At 52.1% G+C, this 18,731-nt stretch overlaps 1 protein-coding gene across 7 annotated transcripts in view; it reads right to left on the reverse strand.

The window, feature by feature from the left end:
- LOC121599830 (1-phosphatidylinositol 4,5-bisphosphate phosphodiesterase epsilon-1-like) overlaps positions 1-18,731 on the reverse strand; it is a 55,689-nt gene that overhangs the window by 6,350 nt on the left and 30,608 nt on the right. For all 7 annotated transcript variants that reach the window (XM_041927971.1, XM_041927920.1, XM_041927963.1 and 4 more), the window contains 13 exons: positions 16,084-17,284; positions 8,637-8,831; positions 8,348-8,493; positions 6,540-6,663; positions 5,749-6,408; positions 3,077-3,221; positions 2,122-2,983; positions 1,908-2,041; positions 1,611-1,837; positions 1,307-1,544; positions 1,027-1,238; positions 267-424; positions 44-180 (listed from right to left, as the gene is read on the reverse strand). In XM_041927971.1, the coding sequence (XP_041783905.1) occupies positions 44-180; positions 267-424; positions 1,027-1,238; positions 1,307-1,544; positions 1,611-1,837; positions 1,908-2,041; positions 2,122-2,983; positions 3,077-3,221; positions 5,749-6,408; positions 6,540-6,663; positions 8,348-8,493; positions 8,637-8,831; positions 16,084-16,869 (4,024 nt within the window). In that variant the 5' untranslated portion in view covers positions 16,870-17,284. The remainder of the gene's footprint in view (positions 1-43; positions 181-266; positions 425-1,026; positions 1,239-1,306; positions 1,545-1,610; positions 1,838-1,907; positions 2,042-2,121; positions 2,984-3,076; positions 3,222-5,748; positions 6,409-6,539; positions 6,664-8,347; positions 8,494-8,636; positions 8,832-16,083; positions 17,285-18,731) is intronic.

Raw genomic sequence — 18,731 nt, forward strand, 5'->3', positions numbered from 1 at the left:
GCGTCTTGCGTACTACCGAGAGGACCGGTAGGCGGTCACTTACCATCAATATTGTCAAAATCGTCATCATCTTCGTACTCGTCATCGCTAAACTCTTCGTTCAGTGAACTACCGCTAGTGTTGGATATAATTGAACTGGCTCTGCTGGATAAATTCGATTGTTTGAAGGTGTTCTGTCGCCTGCAAATCGGAAACAAAATACGGGAACGTTCAACGTTCGCTGTGGGGACGCGATGCGATTAGGCTACGCGAACTCAAATACTCACGTCAAACCGGTCGATAAGGTGGCCGGTATCTCCACTATCAGCTTTTTGTTCTTGATCAGTATCTTGTGCTTGAGCGAAAGCGGCGACGGCAGGTACGGTTCGTCGCTGTAGTCCTGATCGAACATGAAGTTGGTGACCAGCTTTTCGCCGAAGATTGCCTGCAACGAACGGGAGAGCATAATAGTAATGGGAAAATGAAGTATTCGTCGGAATCGATTCTGGCTACGTCCAAAATTGTCTGAAATCGATTCTGAATAGTAGGTCCGAAATCGGAATCAACCCTGGAATTGGTTCCGAAATTGAAATCGACTCCGGAGTTGATATTTCGCTCCAGAATCGGAATCGGCTTCGAAAGCAGAATCGACTCCGCAATCAGAATCGGCTCCGGATTAGGAGACGATTTCGGGATCTTCATGAGAATAGGTGTTTGGGTACTATGCTGCTACGATTGAACTGATAGCCGCAAATCCAAATATATTTGTACGAACCATTCTAATGGAGATTCCGTGACTGATTTCAATCCCAGATCTGATTCTGATTCCGGAGCTATTTCCAATTGCCAGGATTCCAGGAGCATATTCGGATTCCGGAACTGATTGCTATTCCTGGGCCGATTCTAATTCCGGAGCAGAGTTCCGGACCAATTTCGATTGCGGAACCAATAGGAACCAAGAATAGGAGTCGGCTCGGAACTCAACTCCGGAATTGATAGCAAACTAGTCTTTGGGGAAGCGGAAGCGAAGAGTCCGCGCACACCTACCTGAAAGATGTTCGCCATCCGTTGCTGCTGCTGCACCGAGCAGTGGTTCTCGATGGAAAGTATCACGGGGTAGGAAGATTGAATGAAGGCAGATTTGTTTATTGCTTCTACGACGGCCCGAAACGGGATCTTCGTGGTGAAGGTGTGTCCATGGTAGATGACGGGCGTACCATCGTCCCCGTCCCAGCAATCGAGCTCAACGCAGCGCGCACCTGCCAAAGAAGCGGTCGGTTAGTGGACAACCAGCTGGACAGCCACTTGCCAGTGCGGACCCTATTACCTGTTAGCAACACCTGACTGTACAGCTCGACCGAGCTTTCGCCCTTCAGCTGGTGCCCGGTTAGGTACGTATTGTGCGAGGACGCAATGTAGTAGTGGGACATCGGCAGGTTCATGTAGGTGCTTTCCGGCATGATTTCGCTCAGAAACGCGTAGTTGTCCTTGTCGATCATGTACCGGGCGAATCCCTCGAAGCTGAGACAGTTCTCGATCCGATGTGCCGCTTCCGGTTCGTGACGCTACGGTACGGCACAGGGGGCATTGAGTACACGGAAAGGAGTCATACAAGCTTATTGCCAACTTACCTGTATAATGGCTTTCACATCCTCGTCGGTTTTGATCTCCATCTGGCGCGTTTCGAGAAACTTTTTCAGCGTCGATATCGTGATGACCTTGTTGCTGCACGAAAGGAAATCGTTGCTGGCGGCGATGTGTGCGATGCTCGAGGCCGCTATCGCGTCGAAGTACTTCTTCTGCGTGTGTTTCGCCTCGGTCAGATCCATGTCCAGTGAGCAGTTGCGTGTCAAAAGTCCTGAGGCGATATGGGGAGAGACGAGCATGAATGGCTTTGTTACACTCCAGAACCCCAGACATCCGCTTACCTATCTTTCGCTTAACCATGGCCTCCGATAGCTCGGGCGCACTGCGGCTCTTCTCCCCGTTCAGCGTCGTCCGCGAGATGGTCGTCACCGAGAGCTGGTCGAAAATATCACGTAGGTCCTGCCGTGCAATTAAACTGTGCGAGGGAAGAAAGAAGGGTTGGTGTGAAGGAATTCGTACGCGTAATCAAATCCCTACAGCCAACTCAGCACCTACCTAAACGATCGATACAGTGATACGAAGCTTAAAAAATCTAATTGAGTATCGTAGGTAACCGAGCCGATGCGAAGATGCTTCACGTTCTGCCAGAGCTGATCGTTCGAGCCGTTCCGCTCCCGGCGCCGCTCGATCGACCTCGTCCGGTAGTCGCGCGTATCGAGCAGCATCGTGTCGGAGGGCGTCGTATCGCCCCCACTCCCACTGCCACTGCCACCACCACCACCAACTCCCTGATTCGCGTTGCCCTGGTTCAGCAGGTTGACCACGGACCGCTTCTTGCGTATCTTGGTCGTGCACGAGTCCTTCTTCGCGACCACAGTGCTCGGGTCGCTACATCCCGGCTCATTGATCTGCGAACCCGACCACGACTTGATCGAGGACAGCCCGTAGCACCGTCCGCCGAACGCTTTGATCGCGTCGGCCACGCTCGGTTCGCTGCACGCGCCCTCCTCGAAGTACAGCTGTATGTACAGCTCCTTCAGCCACAGCATCGACCGGTCGATCAGGATCTGCTGGCGCCGGATGCCGCGCAGCATCCAGTTCAGCCCGACGTACCACGCCCGGCACAGCATCGGCGGGCAGAGGATGCACAGTATGCGGTTTTCGCTCGCCGAGTTACCGTACAGCAGCGTCACGCAGCACTCGACGTGCGTGAGGCCGAAGCGCTTGCCGGCCGCCAGTATCTCCGCGTCGTACTCGTGGTTCCGCGAGCCCATGTTGATCTCCTTGATCGTGCCGAGGTCGAGCATGCCCTCGTCCAGGTTCTGGCACTGGCCCTCCAGCTCGCCGACGTTCGATGCATAGCGATTGGCAAACTTCCACGCCACTATCTCCTCCGGGTTCACGTTAAGGCTAAAGTCTGCTTGGCCGTTTGGGGGAGAGCGGGAGAAAGGGGCATTTGAGGATGTTGGAAAAAAGAAAAAGAAAAAAATCTCCAGGTCGATATCCTTACCTTGTTGGGATTTGATGCGCCGCCAGGCCGTTCGTTGCCAGGAGACAAACGAACAGGAACGCTCCAGCCGCAGGTAGACAAAGGACGACCGATCCGACGGTATCTCCGGTTCCCACAGTACACACGTTGTTCCATGGTGCAGGATCTGGCAATACAAGCAAGAGAGAGAGAGAGAGAATGTCAGAGAGAGAGAGAGAGAGAGAGAGAGAGAGAAGATAAAAGAGTAATCATAATGTATTGATACGTATTTATGGTACGGTGTGCTTTGGTAGTAAAGCCAAAGCCCCAAAATGATTGAATGTCCCCGTCACCGTTCCCAACATAGCACCATCTCCACCCTTCTCCGGCGTATCCGACATGCGATGTAAGCGAAAGTACCATAATTTGTAATTCATTAAATCGCCGCCAGCACTGGCACACGTGTCTCTCTGTGTGTCTGCATGTGAGCCCGAACGTGCCGATGTGGTTTGGTGATGCAGAAGCACCGGAGGACGGCAGGACATTAATGTAGGTCACAACAATAATTCGATATTTGCGATGATTGAAATTGATGTCGGTTTATAAACGCACACACGAGCAGTGCCAGCACGACAGTACACGCGTGCCGACACACACACACACAGTGCCACGCTGCGATAAATGGGATTGATGTCCTGTGCAGCAGGCAGGTCTGATGGAGAGTGGATCGTGTGCGAAATGTGCGACGAATGGGGGAGATTCCCCGCAGAGTTCGAAGAACTGTGACAAATAACGTGTGCCGTCTGTATGGTGTGGCCTGACGGCCTCAAGGACCATGTGGGACATTAGAAGAGCAGGGAGAATGAGGGAGAGAGACAGGAATGTAGTCTCGGGCAATTCAATCTCGTTGCTGTGGATGGGATATAACCTCGCAGACACCACACACACATCGCGAAACAATAGTGTATGCCGGACTCTCCATCGCAACGGATTTCACTACCAACGGCAACCCTCCCTGACAGGTGTCGCTGCGGCCTCGTCCAGTAATGGTTTGACGTTCTTTGTTTACCGAATAGGTTGGTCGGACGGCGTGTCCGGACAGCGAGTCCGAGCGGGGGAAACAGGGAGTAGATGCTCGGTCTATCGAGTGGCCATCGAGTGGGTCTACTTCGAGGTACTCGAGAGCCGTTCCACAATTGACCCCGTGGCGTGCTGGTACGGGGAAAAGCGAAGCGATACGCACGGTAATTCCATCAGCTAGACGGCAGGCGTAGCTCGGAAGCTTTTGGAAGAAGCTTTTGCGTAAGCAACCACCCCCCACTCCCCTCCTCCCTCTTGGACTCTTGGCTTGCGGGCGTGCGTACGTATAATGATACATCTCATAACTGGTCACGATAAATGATGCGTGGAAGTGGACCTCTCTCGCACACCAGCGAGACCACAAACACACCTTGCCCTTCCTTGACATCCGTCGCCTCCCTCGGTAATTGATTCCGGATGCTGCAAAAGGAGCCGCCTCCCTCAGGCCCATTGGCCCTCGGTGTTCGTCGCTGTCCATTTGCGTTTGCCGCGCGCCATCATCGTTGAAATATTGGCGTAATAAATTTCAACATTCCGGCTTATGTGGGGAGGAAAATGAACCAGCGTTGGGGAAGAATGGTGACTATTTGTGTGCATGTGTGTGTGTGCGTTTGTAAGAGGGAAAATGGGAGGTGGAAATGGTGGAAGCGTTCCGCCAGTCCGCGTTCGTGCAACACCAAATTGGCCGTGAGTGCACTGGGCATTGAAGAGGGCGAATACCATTGCAAACCCGATATCAATTTCACTTCGCATCATCCACGGCATGGGTGGGATCGGTGGTATCAGTGGCGGTGGCGAATGATCGATTGCTAGTGAGATTTAGAGAGGGCGAGATAAAGAGTGTGTGTGTGAGAGAGCGAAAGAGAGATAGAAAGATCAGCTTTTGAAGGCTTTTCACTACTTTCATCCGACTGGCGGGCACCATTTTTACATCGATCTGCGACCATCCTCGGGGTTGGGGAATCAATTTGACTAAGTAGCTGATGCTGGGCGTCAGCCGGAACCAGCGGGATAGCGTCCCACAGCTTGTACTTTGGGTGGTTGGTTGGCGGAAGATGGGACTGGCGGGTTTTTATAAATGGTAGTTTTAATTGTGCTAGGAAATAATGTTGATGCTTCTGCGAGCGGCGAGAAATGTTTGGTTACATCGTCTGTTTTAGTCACTTTCAATTACTCATTACTAATGGGATTACTGGAAGCGATTGCGTTTGACCGACCGTTTGACGTTTGTTGGAATGTTAATGAAATACTATTCCGGAAAGAATCCATACCAATTCTATGAATCACTGTGCAAAACTTGAATGAAAGTTGTATAACTGTGTTAGATGTCAAATCCCTAGAGATTCTACAAAAAAAAAAAAACTTGATCCGTGGAAATAGCAACGTGTTCTTGCTAGAGTTCCCAAGATCTCCAAAACGTTCAAGATGCTTTCACTCAGTACCATAACGTGTGGGAGGTATCCATTAAATAACACACACACACATTGAAAGCACACCATTAGAAGCAGAACGGAGAACAATATGGACTCGTCGAACGTGGGCGTTGCTGCCTTTGCTGAACAGATGTGTCACGCGTCCATAAAACATCACCAAGAACCCTCTTGTTTGCAGTGAAATAGAGAGGCTCCACCCACCTGCAGTATGTGATGATCGATCGCGTTGGTTTTCTTCGACGACAGCGGTATGATGCTGATGCCGTGGTCGTAGAACAGCGGCTGCACCGGGTTGTAGTTGCCGATCTCCACCTCGTAGTCCTCCTCCTGTTCCTGCAGGTTCGAGGGCTGGTAGATGTAGAGTGGGGTTTTCGTTTGGCGCGGACTGTTGGCCGCCGCCCGTAGGTACTCCAGTAGGCTGTGCGGCAGCTCCCGGCACAGCTGGTCGTGGTGCTCGATGGACGCTTGCAGCCGGCTGACGGCCGGTTCCGCCCGCACCAGTATCTGCTCCAGCATCTGCTCCTCGCCCCCGTCATCGGGCTGCGCGGTGGGCTGATCGTGCTCCGGCTCCGACCGCACCAGCTGCTCCGTCGATTCGTCCGACCCAATTTCGGAGGGCGCAGGGTCCGCCGGTACTGGGGTGCGCACCCGGCAATCGACCAGTGGCAGCTCGAGCGGTAGCAACCGAGCCACAAACTCCTCGTCTTCGCGCAGCGGCAGCGGTTTCACCTCGCCGAGGAAGTACTTTTCGACCGGGTTCTCGAGCCCGGGTTCACCGGTCTGCGGGACGGTCACCAGCAGGGTTTTGATCTCGTCGACGTGGTTCCGGAAGTACGGTATCATGCGACACGTGGGTATGGCCTGGAGAAAGAAAAGAGGGAAAAAAACCCACACACACAAAAAACCCCAAATTATGTTATTGATTGGCCTTTTGGGGTGGAAGTCGTCATGGGCAGTGGTCATGGGGGAAAAAAACGAGACAACAAACTCACCAGTGCTCGCGTAACCGCATTATCATACTCGAAGCTATCGAACACGGTCGTAAGAAACTCGTACACCGTGTTCCGACCGGTGCGATCCGTGGCCGACGTCCAGAAGGCTTCCTTTTTGATTGATCTATAAATAAAGCGATAGAGAGGGAGGATGTGAAGAGAAACAGAACCGTAGCTGCTGCCAAAAAAGTGTGATGTGGCACCACGAATGGTGGATACCATCTATATCCCTGTGGGGGGGAGGAGGTCTGAGCCGTACGGTCAACTAGCCGTAAAAGCGCACCCCATTAGGTCGGGCGGGTCGGTTGGAGCCTGCGGCTTGTTTGGTTGTCCGTGTTTTCTCATCTCCACACGCCAATGGACCAGAAAGGCACAAACGCACACACACACCCGATAGTGACCCGATTGGATAATGAAATTATAATTCACATTTATAGACTCGAGTTTGCCGCTTCCTTGGCCCCGGGGCTGGTGTGGAAGGGGTGTGCCAGCTGCTGGTCCGAGAAATCCAAGAGAAGCTACGAAACACTGCTCCCTCCGTCGATAGCAAAAAATAAACCACCACGGACGCTGTGGAAAGCGTAACCGAATAATGTCCACTCAGCGAGTAGCCTTGCGGATCGCCCGGATGCGCCTAACGGGATGGTGGTGGTGGTGGTGGTGGGTGCTGCTTAACACACAGATTGAAAAGAAACACCTCACCTCGGTTCGTGGAAAGAAAAAAAAAAGAGCGAAGAGCGCAGGGTGTCGATGCTTTTCTGGAAGGTTTTCCTTTTCTGTGGCGCCCCCTTTTTTTCCTCCTTCCTTGTAGAACGGGAACGACGGAAGCAAGTAGTTTCCGCCGGCCTACAACGGTCAAATGCTGCTGGAGGCCGAAAGAAACCCCTGCCCCCGGAACCGCCCGCTTGGTACACCGTACACCGGCCGTCGGTGTAGGCCAGTAGTCATCTTCTTCGCCTTTGCCGTGTTTTATGTGCCGGATCCTTGTGCCCCGGAGCAGTTTTCTCGGTACGACACTATAATAAACATCGACGTGGGTGTGGGGCGAAGGGGCGTTAGGAGTTTGCTCGCCCATCACCCGCCCATGGTCGACCGTTTGAGGGTCCGTGCGGTCCGTGTCTGCAGACAAGATAGATGGACAGTGGGCGAGAAAGCGTGAGGTTATCGGGTAGCGGTGAGGTCATCACACTCCGGCAACCGACCGATTCGAAGGCAAAGCACTCTTGACTTCTTGGATAGCGCCCCGAAGCGTATCGTTACCGACAACGATTGGTATTCTTCGCTGCACCCGTTGCTGCGTTCCGTCCCGAAAGGACAAACCATTGGAGCAGCAAAGAAAACGAACTAAATTTGAAATGCAAATCCACTCCACAATGTGCTGTGATGAACAAAAATGAAAACAGAAACAGAACAAAAAACACTAAACAGAGAGAGAACCTTCTTTTTAGAGGCCCAATTTGGTTGGGTAAATTGACACAGAGGCGCAAAATATAAAGCGACCGACACTCACACAGCCTGAAATAGAACACACAGTCTCTCTCTCTCTCTCTCTCTCTCGCTCTCTATCGCTTGTTAGGAGTCTCTTGAGCCTCCCCTAATTAAATGATGTCCGCGGCTTTTCCCACACAACCTCACACGGGAAGAACTTCCGGCCGCTGGTATAAATAACATTTTAAAGGCTTTTCCTTCCCTCCACCCCCAACACTGCTGGAAAGAATCTAAAATGGTTGTTGTGGATGATGATGATGATGATGATGATGATGATGATGATGATGATGGAATGATGGGGAGAAAAAAACCGAACTCACTTCAGCCCATCCACTATCTCTTTAGCACCATTGAAGTTTCCGATATTCCAGCATGAAATAGCAACACGCAACAGACATGCAAAGGCCGCTTTTCGTTCGTCTTGTGTACCTTGTGAGAGCACAATGTAGTTGGTCCACGCGCTGGTCTGAAACAAAAAACAACAATACAGCAAACAGAAACAGGGAAAAGTTTTGAAACCCACACGCCACACGCTAGCCCCAAACTGGAACCAGTCGATACGAGCGACACGCTGAATTGCAGTTGAGGTGATCCACAGCCTCCGCTTACCTCATCGAATCGTTTGCGTATGGGATTCAGTGACGATATAAAGCTACTAAAAGGCGACTGGAAGCTTCCGTCCTCTCGGCCGCCACCTCCGGTTCCTCCACCGCCCCCTCCTCCTTCTGGACCACTGCCGATGCTGCCACACCGTTCCCGCTTTAGCTCGAGGATGGCTTCGTTTATGAAATCTATCGGTGATACCTGAAATGGGACACAGAAATGGAAAACAGAGAAAGAGAAAGACGCGATTTAAAGCAAACATACATAAGACGGTTGCGTTGTTTTTTTGTGTGTGTTTCAATACAACAATGCCTATCAAACACACAACATTTGAGACAGATGAAGAAGGGACGGCCCGGAAAGCTGCGACAATCGAATCGATATCGCGCCCCGTTGTACGCCAAAACGCGCGCGCCAGAACACGGCGGTGTACGAAACGAAAAGAACGCAAGAAACTTTAGATGTTCGCGATGTACAGGACGGCACGGAGGTACGGAAAGAAAGGTTCAAAGATAGCAAGCAGACGCAGCGACTCTCTGCATACGGGCACGTTCCGCGGGAGCATCACGGCGGGAAGGATTTCGCCCCGTACACCGCGCCGAGTGAAGTTCGTTCCGACCGTTTCGCTTAAGAAATGGGCAGTCGTTCTTGTTCTTGTCTCGGGGTTTTTCCATCGCCCTGGGAGTGAGCGTGAGAAAGGACGGTGCGAGAGAATGTAATAAAATGGCAGTGAACGTTTGTTGTAAATTTCGTACGGCGGTGGTCCGCCCCAGCTCCAACAACGCGCGCGGCTGCGTTGGGTCGTTTTCATTATGAATCATTTGTGTGCGATGACGACAGCTAGCAGCCGTAGCCGTAGCTACACTGCTGCCGTACGACACGCTTCCGGTACGTGACCGAGCTGGAAAACGACCATCCGACCGGTCGGAGAACATCCGCACGCACGCACACACACACACACACCGTGCCAGTTTTCCAGTTTGACTTATATTGGTTTTCCCGCCCGTGCGCGTGCCGTCCCCGTGTCGTTCACGCTCACGGATGGCCATTTTGTCATTTTTGGAACGAGCGCAGCCCCTGCCCTGCCCTGCCCTGTCTATTCTCTCTCTCCCTTTCTCTCTCTCTCGCACACTTTCTTCTACTGATGCTGCTAATCTTCTGTACGCCATGGCCCAAAATGCCCCAAAATGGACGAATTTTAACACATTTCGGGCAAAGATTTTCCCGGGGTGTGGTGGGGGGGGGGGGGGTGGGGTTTGCGGTGCATTGGGAGATCAGGTCATGTTACTTCTTCATGATTTGAGATTTCCATTTGTGCTGGGGAGCCACGGTTGGCAAAGATTGAATTGAGGCAAGAGGAACCCCAAAAGGGACACGCAATGAAAGACAAAGAACCTTTCGAATGGCGTTGCCTGATGTATGTGTGTGTGTGTGCATGTGTCACACCGAAAGCATTGGCACATTTACAAACATCAAATGTTTTGGGGCGGAGTGGCTGGAACCGGGTGTGCGGGTGGGGTGACGGTGCGGAATGTGCACACAAGGGAACGTCATGCTGCGGTGAGCTGGTAAAGCTGGTGGGCCTTTTAAACGCAAATCTCGGGCGGCTTGAAAGCAAATGGCCGTACGAGGTTTTATGGGCAGTGAATCTCTCTCTCACACACACACACACACACACACACACATACAAAAGAGACCGTACAGAGAGCTTTTCCCTAACGCTCCGTAGAGCTTTTGCAGTTTGCAGTCAACGAGGCTGTAAGCTTTAACGAAACAATGAAACGATGAAATTGAGCCTGCCATCTCCATTCTTCGCTATCAGGCATCGGTATAAAATAAACTGCCTGCTTGGCTCATTGGCTTCAAAGTGATTGGTCCCAATAGCTGGCAGGTCTGTTCTATTCCCCCCTCTCCCCTTTCCCAGTCTACCCCACTGCACACTTTGCGCTTGCTGCACTCTGAACGATAACGACAAAGTTCGGTACCACCCGGGCGCCCGATGGGAAATTGTGTGCCCGACGAGAAATGATTTATACTTCAAGCCAGCAGTGGCGCTGCACTGTTGCCCACCCGAACAACCCGAAGTGGCAAGTGTCGCTAAATTATGCTATAAAATTTAAAACATTCACCCCTTTCGCTCTTTTATTAGCACCTGATCGAGCGGCTGCCCTCGCCGATCGTGGCCGCATCTCACCCGCATTGTTCGACGGGCGATTCCGGTGTGTGCCGTCCGGTGTGCTGCTTTGTTTACCTTTCCGGTTTCCGGGAAGGGACACGGCCGTGGCAAATGAATTTTTATTTATGGCAGGTTGATGATAATTTCAATTTTTAATTACATTCAGCTGGGCCGGGCCCACTCATTAGGGCTGAAAGCTTTGCGAGGCAGCCGTTTTGTGTGGCCCATCGCGGTTTCGGTTTCGCCGCCACCGGGTGGGCTCTGTAAGTGTGAACACGGTGGTACCACGGGGGTTGCCTTTTTTTTATGGATGCTCATTTTTCGAACCTTTCTTTTTGTCGGAAATATTGTTTGCGGACATTGTTTTTGAACATTCGTATCAATACGGCACTGCCTTTAAAAGGTTTGGAAGACAATAATCCCTAAAATATATTAGAATTTCGGTTCTATGAGAGAGAAAAAAAATAAAAAATTTAAAGCTAAGTCAAACAGTACTAAAAGTAAATAACAACAGGTAGCAGCTTCAGTTTTAGGCCTCTCGGCTTAACTTGTAATTCAACAAAGTTTATAGAAGATCAAACGTGTTGTGAACAGAAGACGGACGGGTGGACTCAATCAAAGTAGAGATTTAAACCTGCGACGCACGACTTACTATACACCCGGTGCTTGGCACGGCACCACGAGACTATGGAAGGATGGGTGGCGATATTTGTCTATAAGAGCTACAAACAAAACAGCAAAACGAATCAACACGTGCTATAGACGATTGAAAGTAATCGTTATCGTCAGCTTTAAAGCCCACAGTGGAATTATGAATTTAATTTTAATATCTTTGCCGAAACAAATTAGCATGTTGTTATCATTGTTTAGGGCCCTTTATGCTCCTCAAAATTCACACACACACCAATAAGGTGTTCGTATTTCCTTACGGGAATTGCGATACAATAATTCGATTTGCCCGCAAATCGAATCGCCCCGTACCCAGGGAGGCAGATTAAATGCGTTCCCTTCTTTCTTGTCGGACAAACGCTCTACCGAGCATGTCCAAGCGGCAAAGCCAATTTCGAAGCAATCGACGCCTGTGCCTGTGCCAAACGTCGTTTGCCGTACCAATTGGCTATCAGTGGGACACTCTTGCTGCTGCTGCTGCTGCTGCTGCTGCTGCTTCCTGAAGAGAATTTAACACGAATCCCTCCGGTTTCGGACCGACCGGGCCGACAATAAGTAGGCCAGGATCCAACCCTCCCCTTCCTCTCCGTTCGCTTTCTGATGGAACTCCTAATACGGGGGCGCGCACAGGGTTGTGATTGAATTGATTTTCGGTGCCGTTTATGAGGCCAATCCTATTATATCCCGCGCGCATTTATCCAGCAAAGGGTCGCCTTGCGCCAGGTCATTAAATCAAGCGAAAAGAAGCCCCCGTTGTGCATGGGGTTAGAGCGTAGGGCGTAGCCCTGCCCTTTAGTTCGCCCCAATCCCAACGACCGATTCAATTGATTATCGTTCCATTTGCGTATGCAGCAGAGAAAATTATCTTCCAGCCACTGCCGCGCGGCTTGCGGCGGGCGGGCACACGGGACAGGGCGCATATTTTTATTCGACCTTGCCCTATTATCCGAGCGCTCCCGATGGCCCGGGGCCGGAACAAAGTGGGACAATCTTTGCGGTCCGCAAAAGAAGCAAACGAAAGCTTCCGCCTGCCCGCCGTCGGACCCGGAGAGACGTTGGAGGGATGTTGTACATAATGGAACTGTTTCGCAACCCGGCACGGTTGGTTGGATCATTTCTCGTCCATAATTTTGTTGACACAATTCAATCGTTCCCTCCGTACGCCTTCCCCTATCCTCCGGCTACCCGGTGATGGAATGGGGCAGCCGCAATCAGGCAGAAGGGAGCAGGAATCCAATAATACCGTCACCAGGCGGCTGTTGTGTGTCTCCTCTGTGCAGGAGAAAGAGAGAAAGAGTGACAAACCAAACGAAGAATAAGAAAAAGAAGAAAAAAAAACGATGAAACTGATTAATGATCTGGAAACCGAATCTTTTCCATGTCAATTTTGCATAACCGATCCCTCCTCTACCTTTTCTCCCAACGTTCTGGTCACCGCCATCAGCGTGGTGTGCCATTGTGCGAAGCGCACAAACGGTACCACGGGGACGATTTAAACGAATAAAACTTTTCCCAAACCCTTATCCACACCGCACGGTGGAAAGGGGTGGCATAAGGCAAGGAGCGAGCCAGAGAGAAAGAGATAAATATGAAGGATGTTGCTGGATGCGCAACCTTGGTGTGGTGTGGCTTTTGGCGGGTGGTGGTGTTGGCGGCGAAAAGCGATCGTTTCGCTCGTCCCTCGCTCCATCCGTTTCGTTAGCTATTGATTGCTGCTGTTGGTTGGTTGGTTGGTGCTGTTGGCTGAAGTTGTCCTTCCCACCACCCAATTCACCCCCCCCCTCCCCCATTTCCCTGTGCTCTATTTCGGTCTCTCGAGTGAAATGGCTCCATTCGACTCGCTGCTCGAAAGATGATCCGATAATCAGAGACATAATGAAGCTAATTAGTTTCACATTTAGCATTGTGATTTATTAGATCCAATTCGCGGGCTCGTTACGCCGAGTGTGTTGCTCAACCCCCGACCACTGTGTGTGTGTGTGTGTATGAGTTTGGTCCGTGTTAGCCAAGGTAGTTCGAAGAATTTAATCTCCAATACCAAATGGGGAAGCAAAAATGCGAAAGTTTGGCCTGACCGTCCACTTCCAATACTTGCAGGGGTATCGATTTTGGGAGGGCAACTGCTGGAAAACTGCTTCCGGTGAAACGGCACTTGCTCCTGCTGCTGTAACAAGTTGTAAGTTACTTACGACTGCTGAGCTCGGGCAGGGAACAAAGCATAATTTTCCCCGGAAGGCAGTTCTGTTTCACCTAACTTTTCGTCCAAAGCCAAAGCCCCGTCGTCCCCGTCGAGCTGGAGTGTAGCCACGTGCGGGCGCAAAATTCATGCCGGACAAAGGGGGAGCTTGCCCGCTTCTAAAGAATACACCGTGCTGCAGCGGCAAAAGATTTCTGCTTTCACATCGGAAAAGATAATTAATTTGAGTAAAGCGCCTGCCTCGCAGCCAGCTCTCGGCTGGTGGCGAAGCGAGGCTGTGCGGAAATAATAGTTACCAAGGCGCACGGGAAAGCAGCAGCAACAGCAACCCTTGCGCCTGCCTGGACAGGACGTGATAAGAAAATCGAACGGGAAAAATGGTGGCTTCCAGTATCTTCCGGCCAGGCACACACACACACACACACACACTGGTTGGAAATATCGATCCAAGAATCAAGATCCAACTCCGTTTGCAAGGTCCTGTTGCTTCTCCGGTGCGAGCTCAACTTGCTGGGAAGTGAGGAAGGACCCCCCCTCCCCCCATCTCACACCACTATTCCCTCTTCGTCTACTTCCTAGAACATAAAAACGATCCAACTCCAACGGCAATATGTTGCTCCGCTTGTACCCGGTCACTGATACTGGTACGGCACGGGGTAATCGATACTATTGCTGCTTTATATGGCGTGCCACGTGCCTCAAAAAATCCCCCTTCTCCCCTTCCAAACTTCACCCCCTCTCCTCCCCCTTCCAAAAGGGGTCCAAATTTTGGCCATGGCAACGGTGGTTGCGGTGCTGGCCGTTGCTGAGCTGTCGGCAGTGGGAAGAAGGGACACAAAGTTTTGCCCACCGCCCACCGTCGGCGTCGGTCATTATCGTGACGCTGATTGAGCTGTTGCTGTTTGCCGTGCGTGAAAGTTGAGAGCTTTGAGAAGGAAACGCAAACCCCCAAAAAAAGGGGTAACAGCCGGACAGAAGTGGAGCTCACGTGTGTGTGTGTGTGTTGATTTTTGATGCGAATGGTAGGAAAGTTTTGCTTCACCCATGCATTCGGCATAAAGTTTTACGTTCCCCTTTCCAGAGACCACATTGGGGAATGGAGGGGAAGAAAAATAAAACTCGGATTAAAAGCATCCAGCGGGCGGGCGACCGGTAGTGGCGTTTTAAGCTCTGGCCATTCTCGTTTGCAACTGTTGTGAAAATTCGCATGGTCCGCACTATTCCGAAGTGACTACCTGAAGCGGGCCTGGGCGTCCCCGGCAAAGGGCCGCTGTCAAATGATTGTCATCGTCAGTGGTTGGCCTTTGTTGGGCTGTGAGCTGTCACAGTCTCCGCCTCCCACCGCACCCCCCCCCCCCTTACCACAGCGCGCCGGCCACCCGTAAACAGTGTCGACGAGCGCGCGTGAACAAAAGGGCTCACCTTCGTTCGGCCGGTGACGCCGCCTGCTTGATGAGCGAGAGAGAGAGAGAGAGCATGAATTTTCCGAACGAATTCATCTGAAAGCCCGTCAGCTGCAGGCCCCGTGGCCAGCGTGACAAAGAGCGGCGTCTGTCCACGGGAAGTAACCGTTTTGCCCGTCAGTCAATCGGAAAGCATTAATTGACCATGAATAAGGTAAGTTTTACACACAGCCCACAGAACGGAAAGGGCGATCCCGGAGGGGTGGGTTGGTGGTGGGTTTTAAAGGTGGGTGGGGTCGAAGAAGGGCAGTCGCATGGAAATGGGAAACTGATTTGCCAAAGATTTTAAAAGGCCGTTGAATAAGAAATCGGGTGGAAAAATCGGGCGGAGAAGATGAAGGAGGGCAGGGAAGGAGCTTTGAAGAAATGGGACGAACGATAAGTTATGCATCGAAAAGTGGGTTCACGAAACTTTTGCATCCTTTTGGACGCAAAGGGAATGACGGATGGAAAGGCGACAGGTAAGCGGCAGGCCAAGTGAGAGATGGGTGAGGTTTGTTGCCGGTGGACAGTGTTGGGGTAGCAAAAGTTTTCGAAATTAAACTGAATTTCAATCACTCCTCCGTGGTGGTCGTGGTCATTGGCCGTGGCAGGAGGATGGCTGGGGCAGCTGGATATCGGTTCAGTCGTTGCGCTTCGGTCGTACGCGGTTCATGGCGGTTTTCATTCAACTCGATTCATCATCCTGATGCTTCCCCGACGACGATGATGATGATGATGGTAAGTTTTAGCAGACCCGTTGAATATTAAGATCGTTTCCATAGAGACTGAACAGCTTCGAAGCTTGTGAACGATAGAAAAACACACTCACGCTTACTTTTCTCTCTCTTTCTCACTCGCTCTATGCTGGCTTAAAAGAGCCGTTGCGGTCGGAAAACGAATAATAACCCCTAAACAAAATATATGGGAAAAAAGGACATGAGCGCGACCGAATCCGGCTGACCGTACCTGGTAGAACAGCTGATACTCCATGTCGGTGATGCGAAGCGCGACCTCCTCGGGAAAGTGCAGTATGTTCTGCAGCTCCTCCAGCTCGCCCGAGAAGGGGACGCTGGTGGTCGCCGCTAGTGCTGGACCGGCGCCGCTCCCGCCACCACCGCCGCTGCCGCCCGAGATCGTGTTGGCGGCGGTGGTGGAGAACGTGGCTGCGGCCGTCGCAGTGGCCGATGCCGCCACCGAGTGCTGCTGGTGATGGTGCAGGTGGTAGTGATGGTGGTGGTGGTGTTGTTGTTGGTGGTGAGTCGTCGAGCTGACCGAGGGCGATGATGAGGCCGCCGCCGCTGCCGTCGTTGTTGCTGCACCGGCCGCCGCCGCAGCCGCTGTTGCTGCTGTTGCTGCCGTGAGGACTGCTGCTGGCAGATGGCCAGCGTGGCTTTGCGCTGTGTCGTCAGTATCAAGTACAGCATTCTTCTGGACCGTCGGCGGCTGGTCGGGCTGGTCGTTATTCACCAATGTTTGCTTAATTGTTTCGCCCTCACGATTAATTATTATCTTTTCGCCGATTATCGTCAGCTCGTGCCGCCGCCCGTCCTCCTTCGCGTCGTGGCGGTGGCGCTGGTGGTGCTGGGGGGACTGGCGGTAGTGGTGGTAGTGCGGCGGCTGCTGCTGCTGCTGCTGCCTCTGCTGTGGTTCGTGCTGCGCCGTCGGGCTTGGCCGGGCCGCTAGCAGTAGTAGTAGTAGTAGCTTCTCTTCAGTAATGTTATCAAATGGAAGACTTGGGAAAGCTTCACGCATGTTACGCTAATCGACGCCAGTGGAAATTTAATTTGACATGGTGTGTGTGTATGGGTGTGCGTGTGTTTTTTTCTCTCTTTTGTTTGTTTTGTCGTGATTTTTCCCCTTCACTTAAACCGTCTACACAGGTGCGTGTGGGTGTGTTTTAATGCTTTAACTTCCACGTACGCACTGACTTCGATCCAAAGTCGCACACACGCACAATTTTGGCAGCACGTTCCTGCGATCCAGCGACAACTCGCTAGGAGCTCGTCCCGTTTCCCGTCTTGCTCGAGTGCGTTGCAGTGTAGTTGTGGTAGCAGCTTTCCACGGCCATTACACTGGCGGCAGAGTTACAGGTACCGAGTGGGGCCGGTCCGCCCACCGTCTGCCTCGAGCAGAAAAGTGTGCATTACTGCTACGATGAGCTGCTAGCCTGTGTGAGTAGAAGAGAAAGGGCGAGAAGGAAGAACAAGTTAGCAACATTAATTAATTATTCACAGTTGAGGCGCGACATCCGCTCGCAACTACACAACATTTGGAGGAAAGCACCGGGACTCTTACTGCTCCAAACGCTCGGCGGTGGAAATTCGGCCAAGCGGGAGCGGAGCCGGAGCGCAACAACTTGGCACTTGTTTGGCCGTGTTGTTTGCTTCGTAGTTAAACACTTAGCGCTTGTAATTGCATCGCTGCCTGAGAGCGAAAGCGTACCCAACAATCTGCCCAACAAGCCCCGCCTGCTGGGCTGCTAATGCAGTGAATGTAGACGGAGTAGTCCAACCAGGCAGGCCTGGGCAGAGTAGGCTTATGTACACGCAGGAAGCAGCGGCTCGAGCTCCCGTTCGAGTGCCCAACACTACAGCCTTAACTCGGGAAAGTGCAAAACTTTGTCCGCCGCGCTCGATGCTGCCCTGCACTTGCAGCGGAATTATTCTCACGAGGTAATTCGCTCGGAATTAACGAAGGATTTCTACGAATCATTGCTGTGCGAATCTGCCTCTACCTGCCCGCCCCCGGCCAAACGCTCGGACCCTGGGCTCCTCAGGCCTGTAAAGGGGGGAGGGGTGGCGCGAAAATATGGTTTGGCTCGTGATATAATTATTCATCCGAGGGAATGCGGAATTTGGCTCTGCCTTACCCCGAAACCCGAAGCCGGGCTAACAAAGTTTGCATCTGGTTTGGAACATCAACTTCATCCAGCTCTCGGACGGCTGGGCTCGTCGCGGGTGCATCGGCCACACACTGTTGGCCAAACCCAACATTAACCCAATACAGCAGCACCCCTCGGGGTGCTAATAGAATCAGCTTCCGACAGCCATCATCCACCTACGCCACCGACCCACACAAACACACCCAAGGGCAAGGGCACTAACGGAGGAAGGTGGGACATTTTGGGGCTTCCGGAGTGGTGCCGAAACTTTTTCGACAGGCCCGAAAAACGACGATCAATAAAACTGCCATGCGACGACGGCGACTTCGCCCACAAACAGCGCGCCCGGAACCTGCGCGAGTGTGAGGGCTGGGGGGGGGGGGGGGAGCCCAGAACCAAACCGACCGGAGAACTGGAGAGCCGCGATAATCTCGTACCAGCCGGCGCCCACACTCTCTTGGGGTGGATTTCGTTTTCCCGGTTTCGGGGAAGCATTTCGAATCGAATCAAATTTATCGATTCGTGGAAGCCCGTAGAACTCCCTCCACAACAGAGCTCGGGCTCGGTTGGTCTCGTGTTAGTGTGTGTGTGTGTGTGTGCGGTTTTGGCAGAATGCAAAGCTTAGCGGCGGCCTGCAGTACGTTTATTGACTCACTGTGTGTTTTGGGGAAAAGGAAATTCGACGAAGCTGGAAAAACAGAGTACAACTTGTAAACCCCTTTAATAAGCCAGG

This window comes from Anopheles merus, chromosome 2R, assembly GCF_017562075.2.
Source record: "Anopheles merus strain MAF chromosome 2R, AmerM5.1, whole genome shotgun sequence".
Lineage (NCBI taxonomy): Eukaryota > Metazoa > Arthropoda > Insecta > Diptera > Culicidae > Anopheles > Anopheles merus.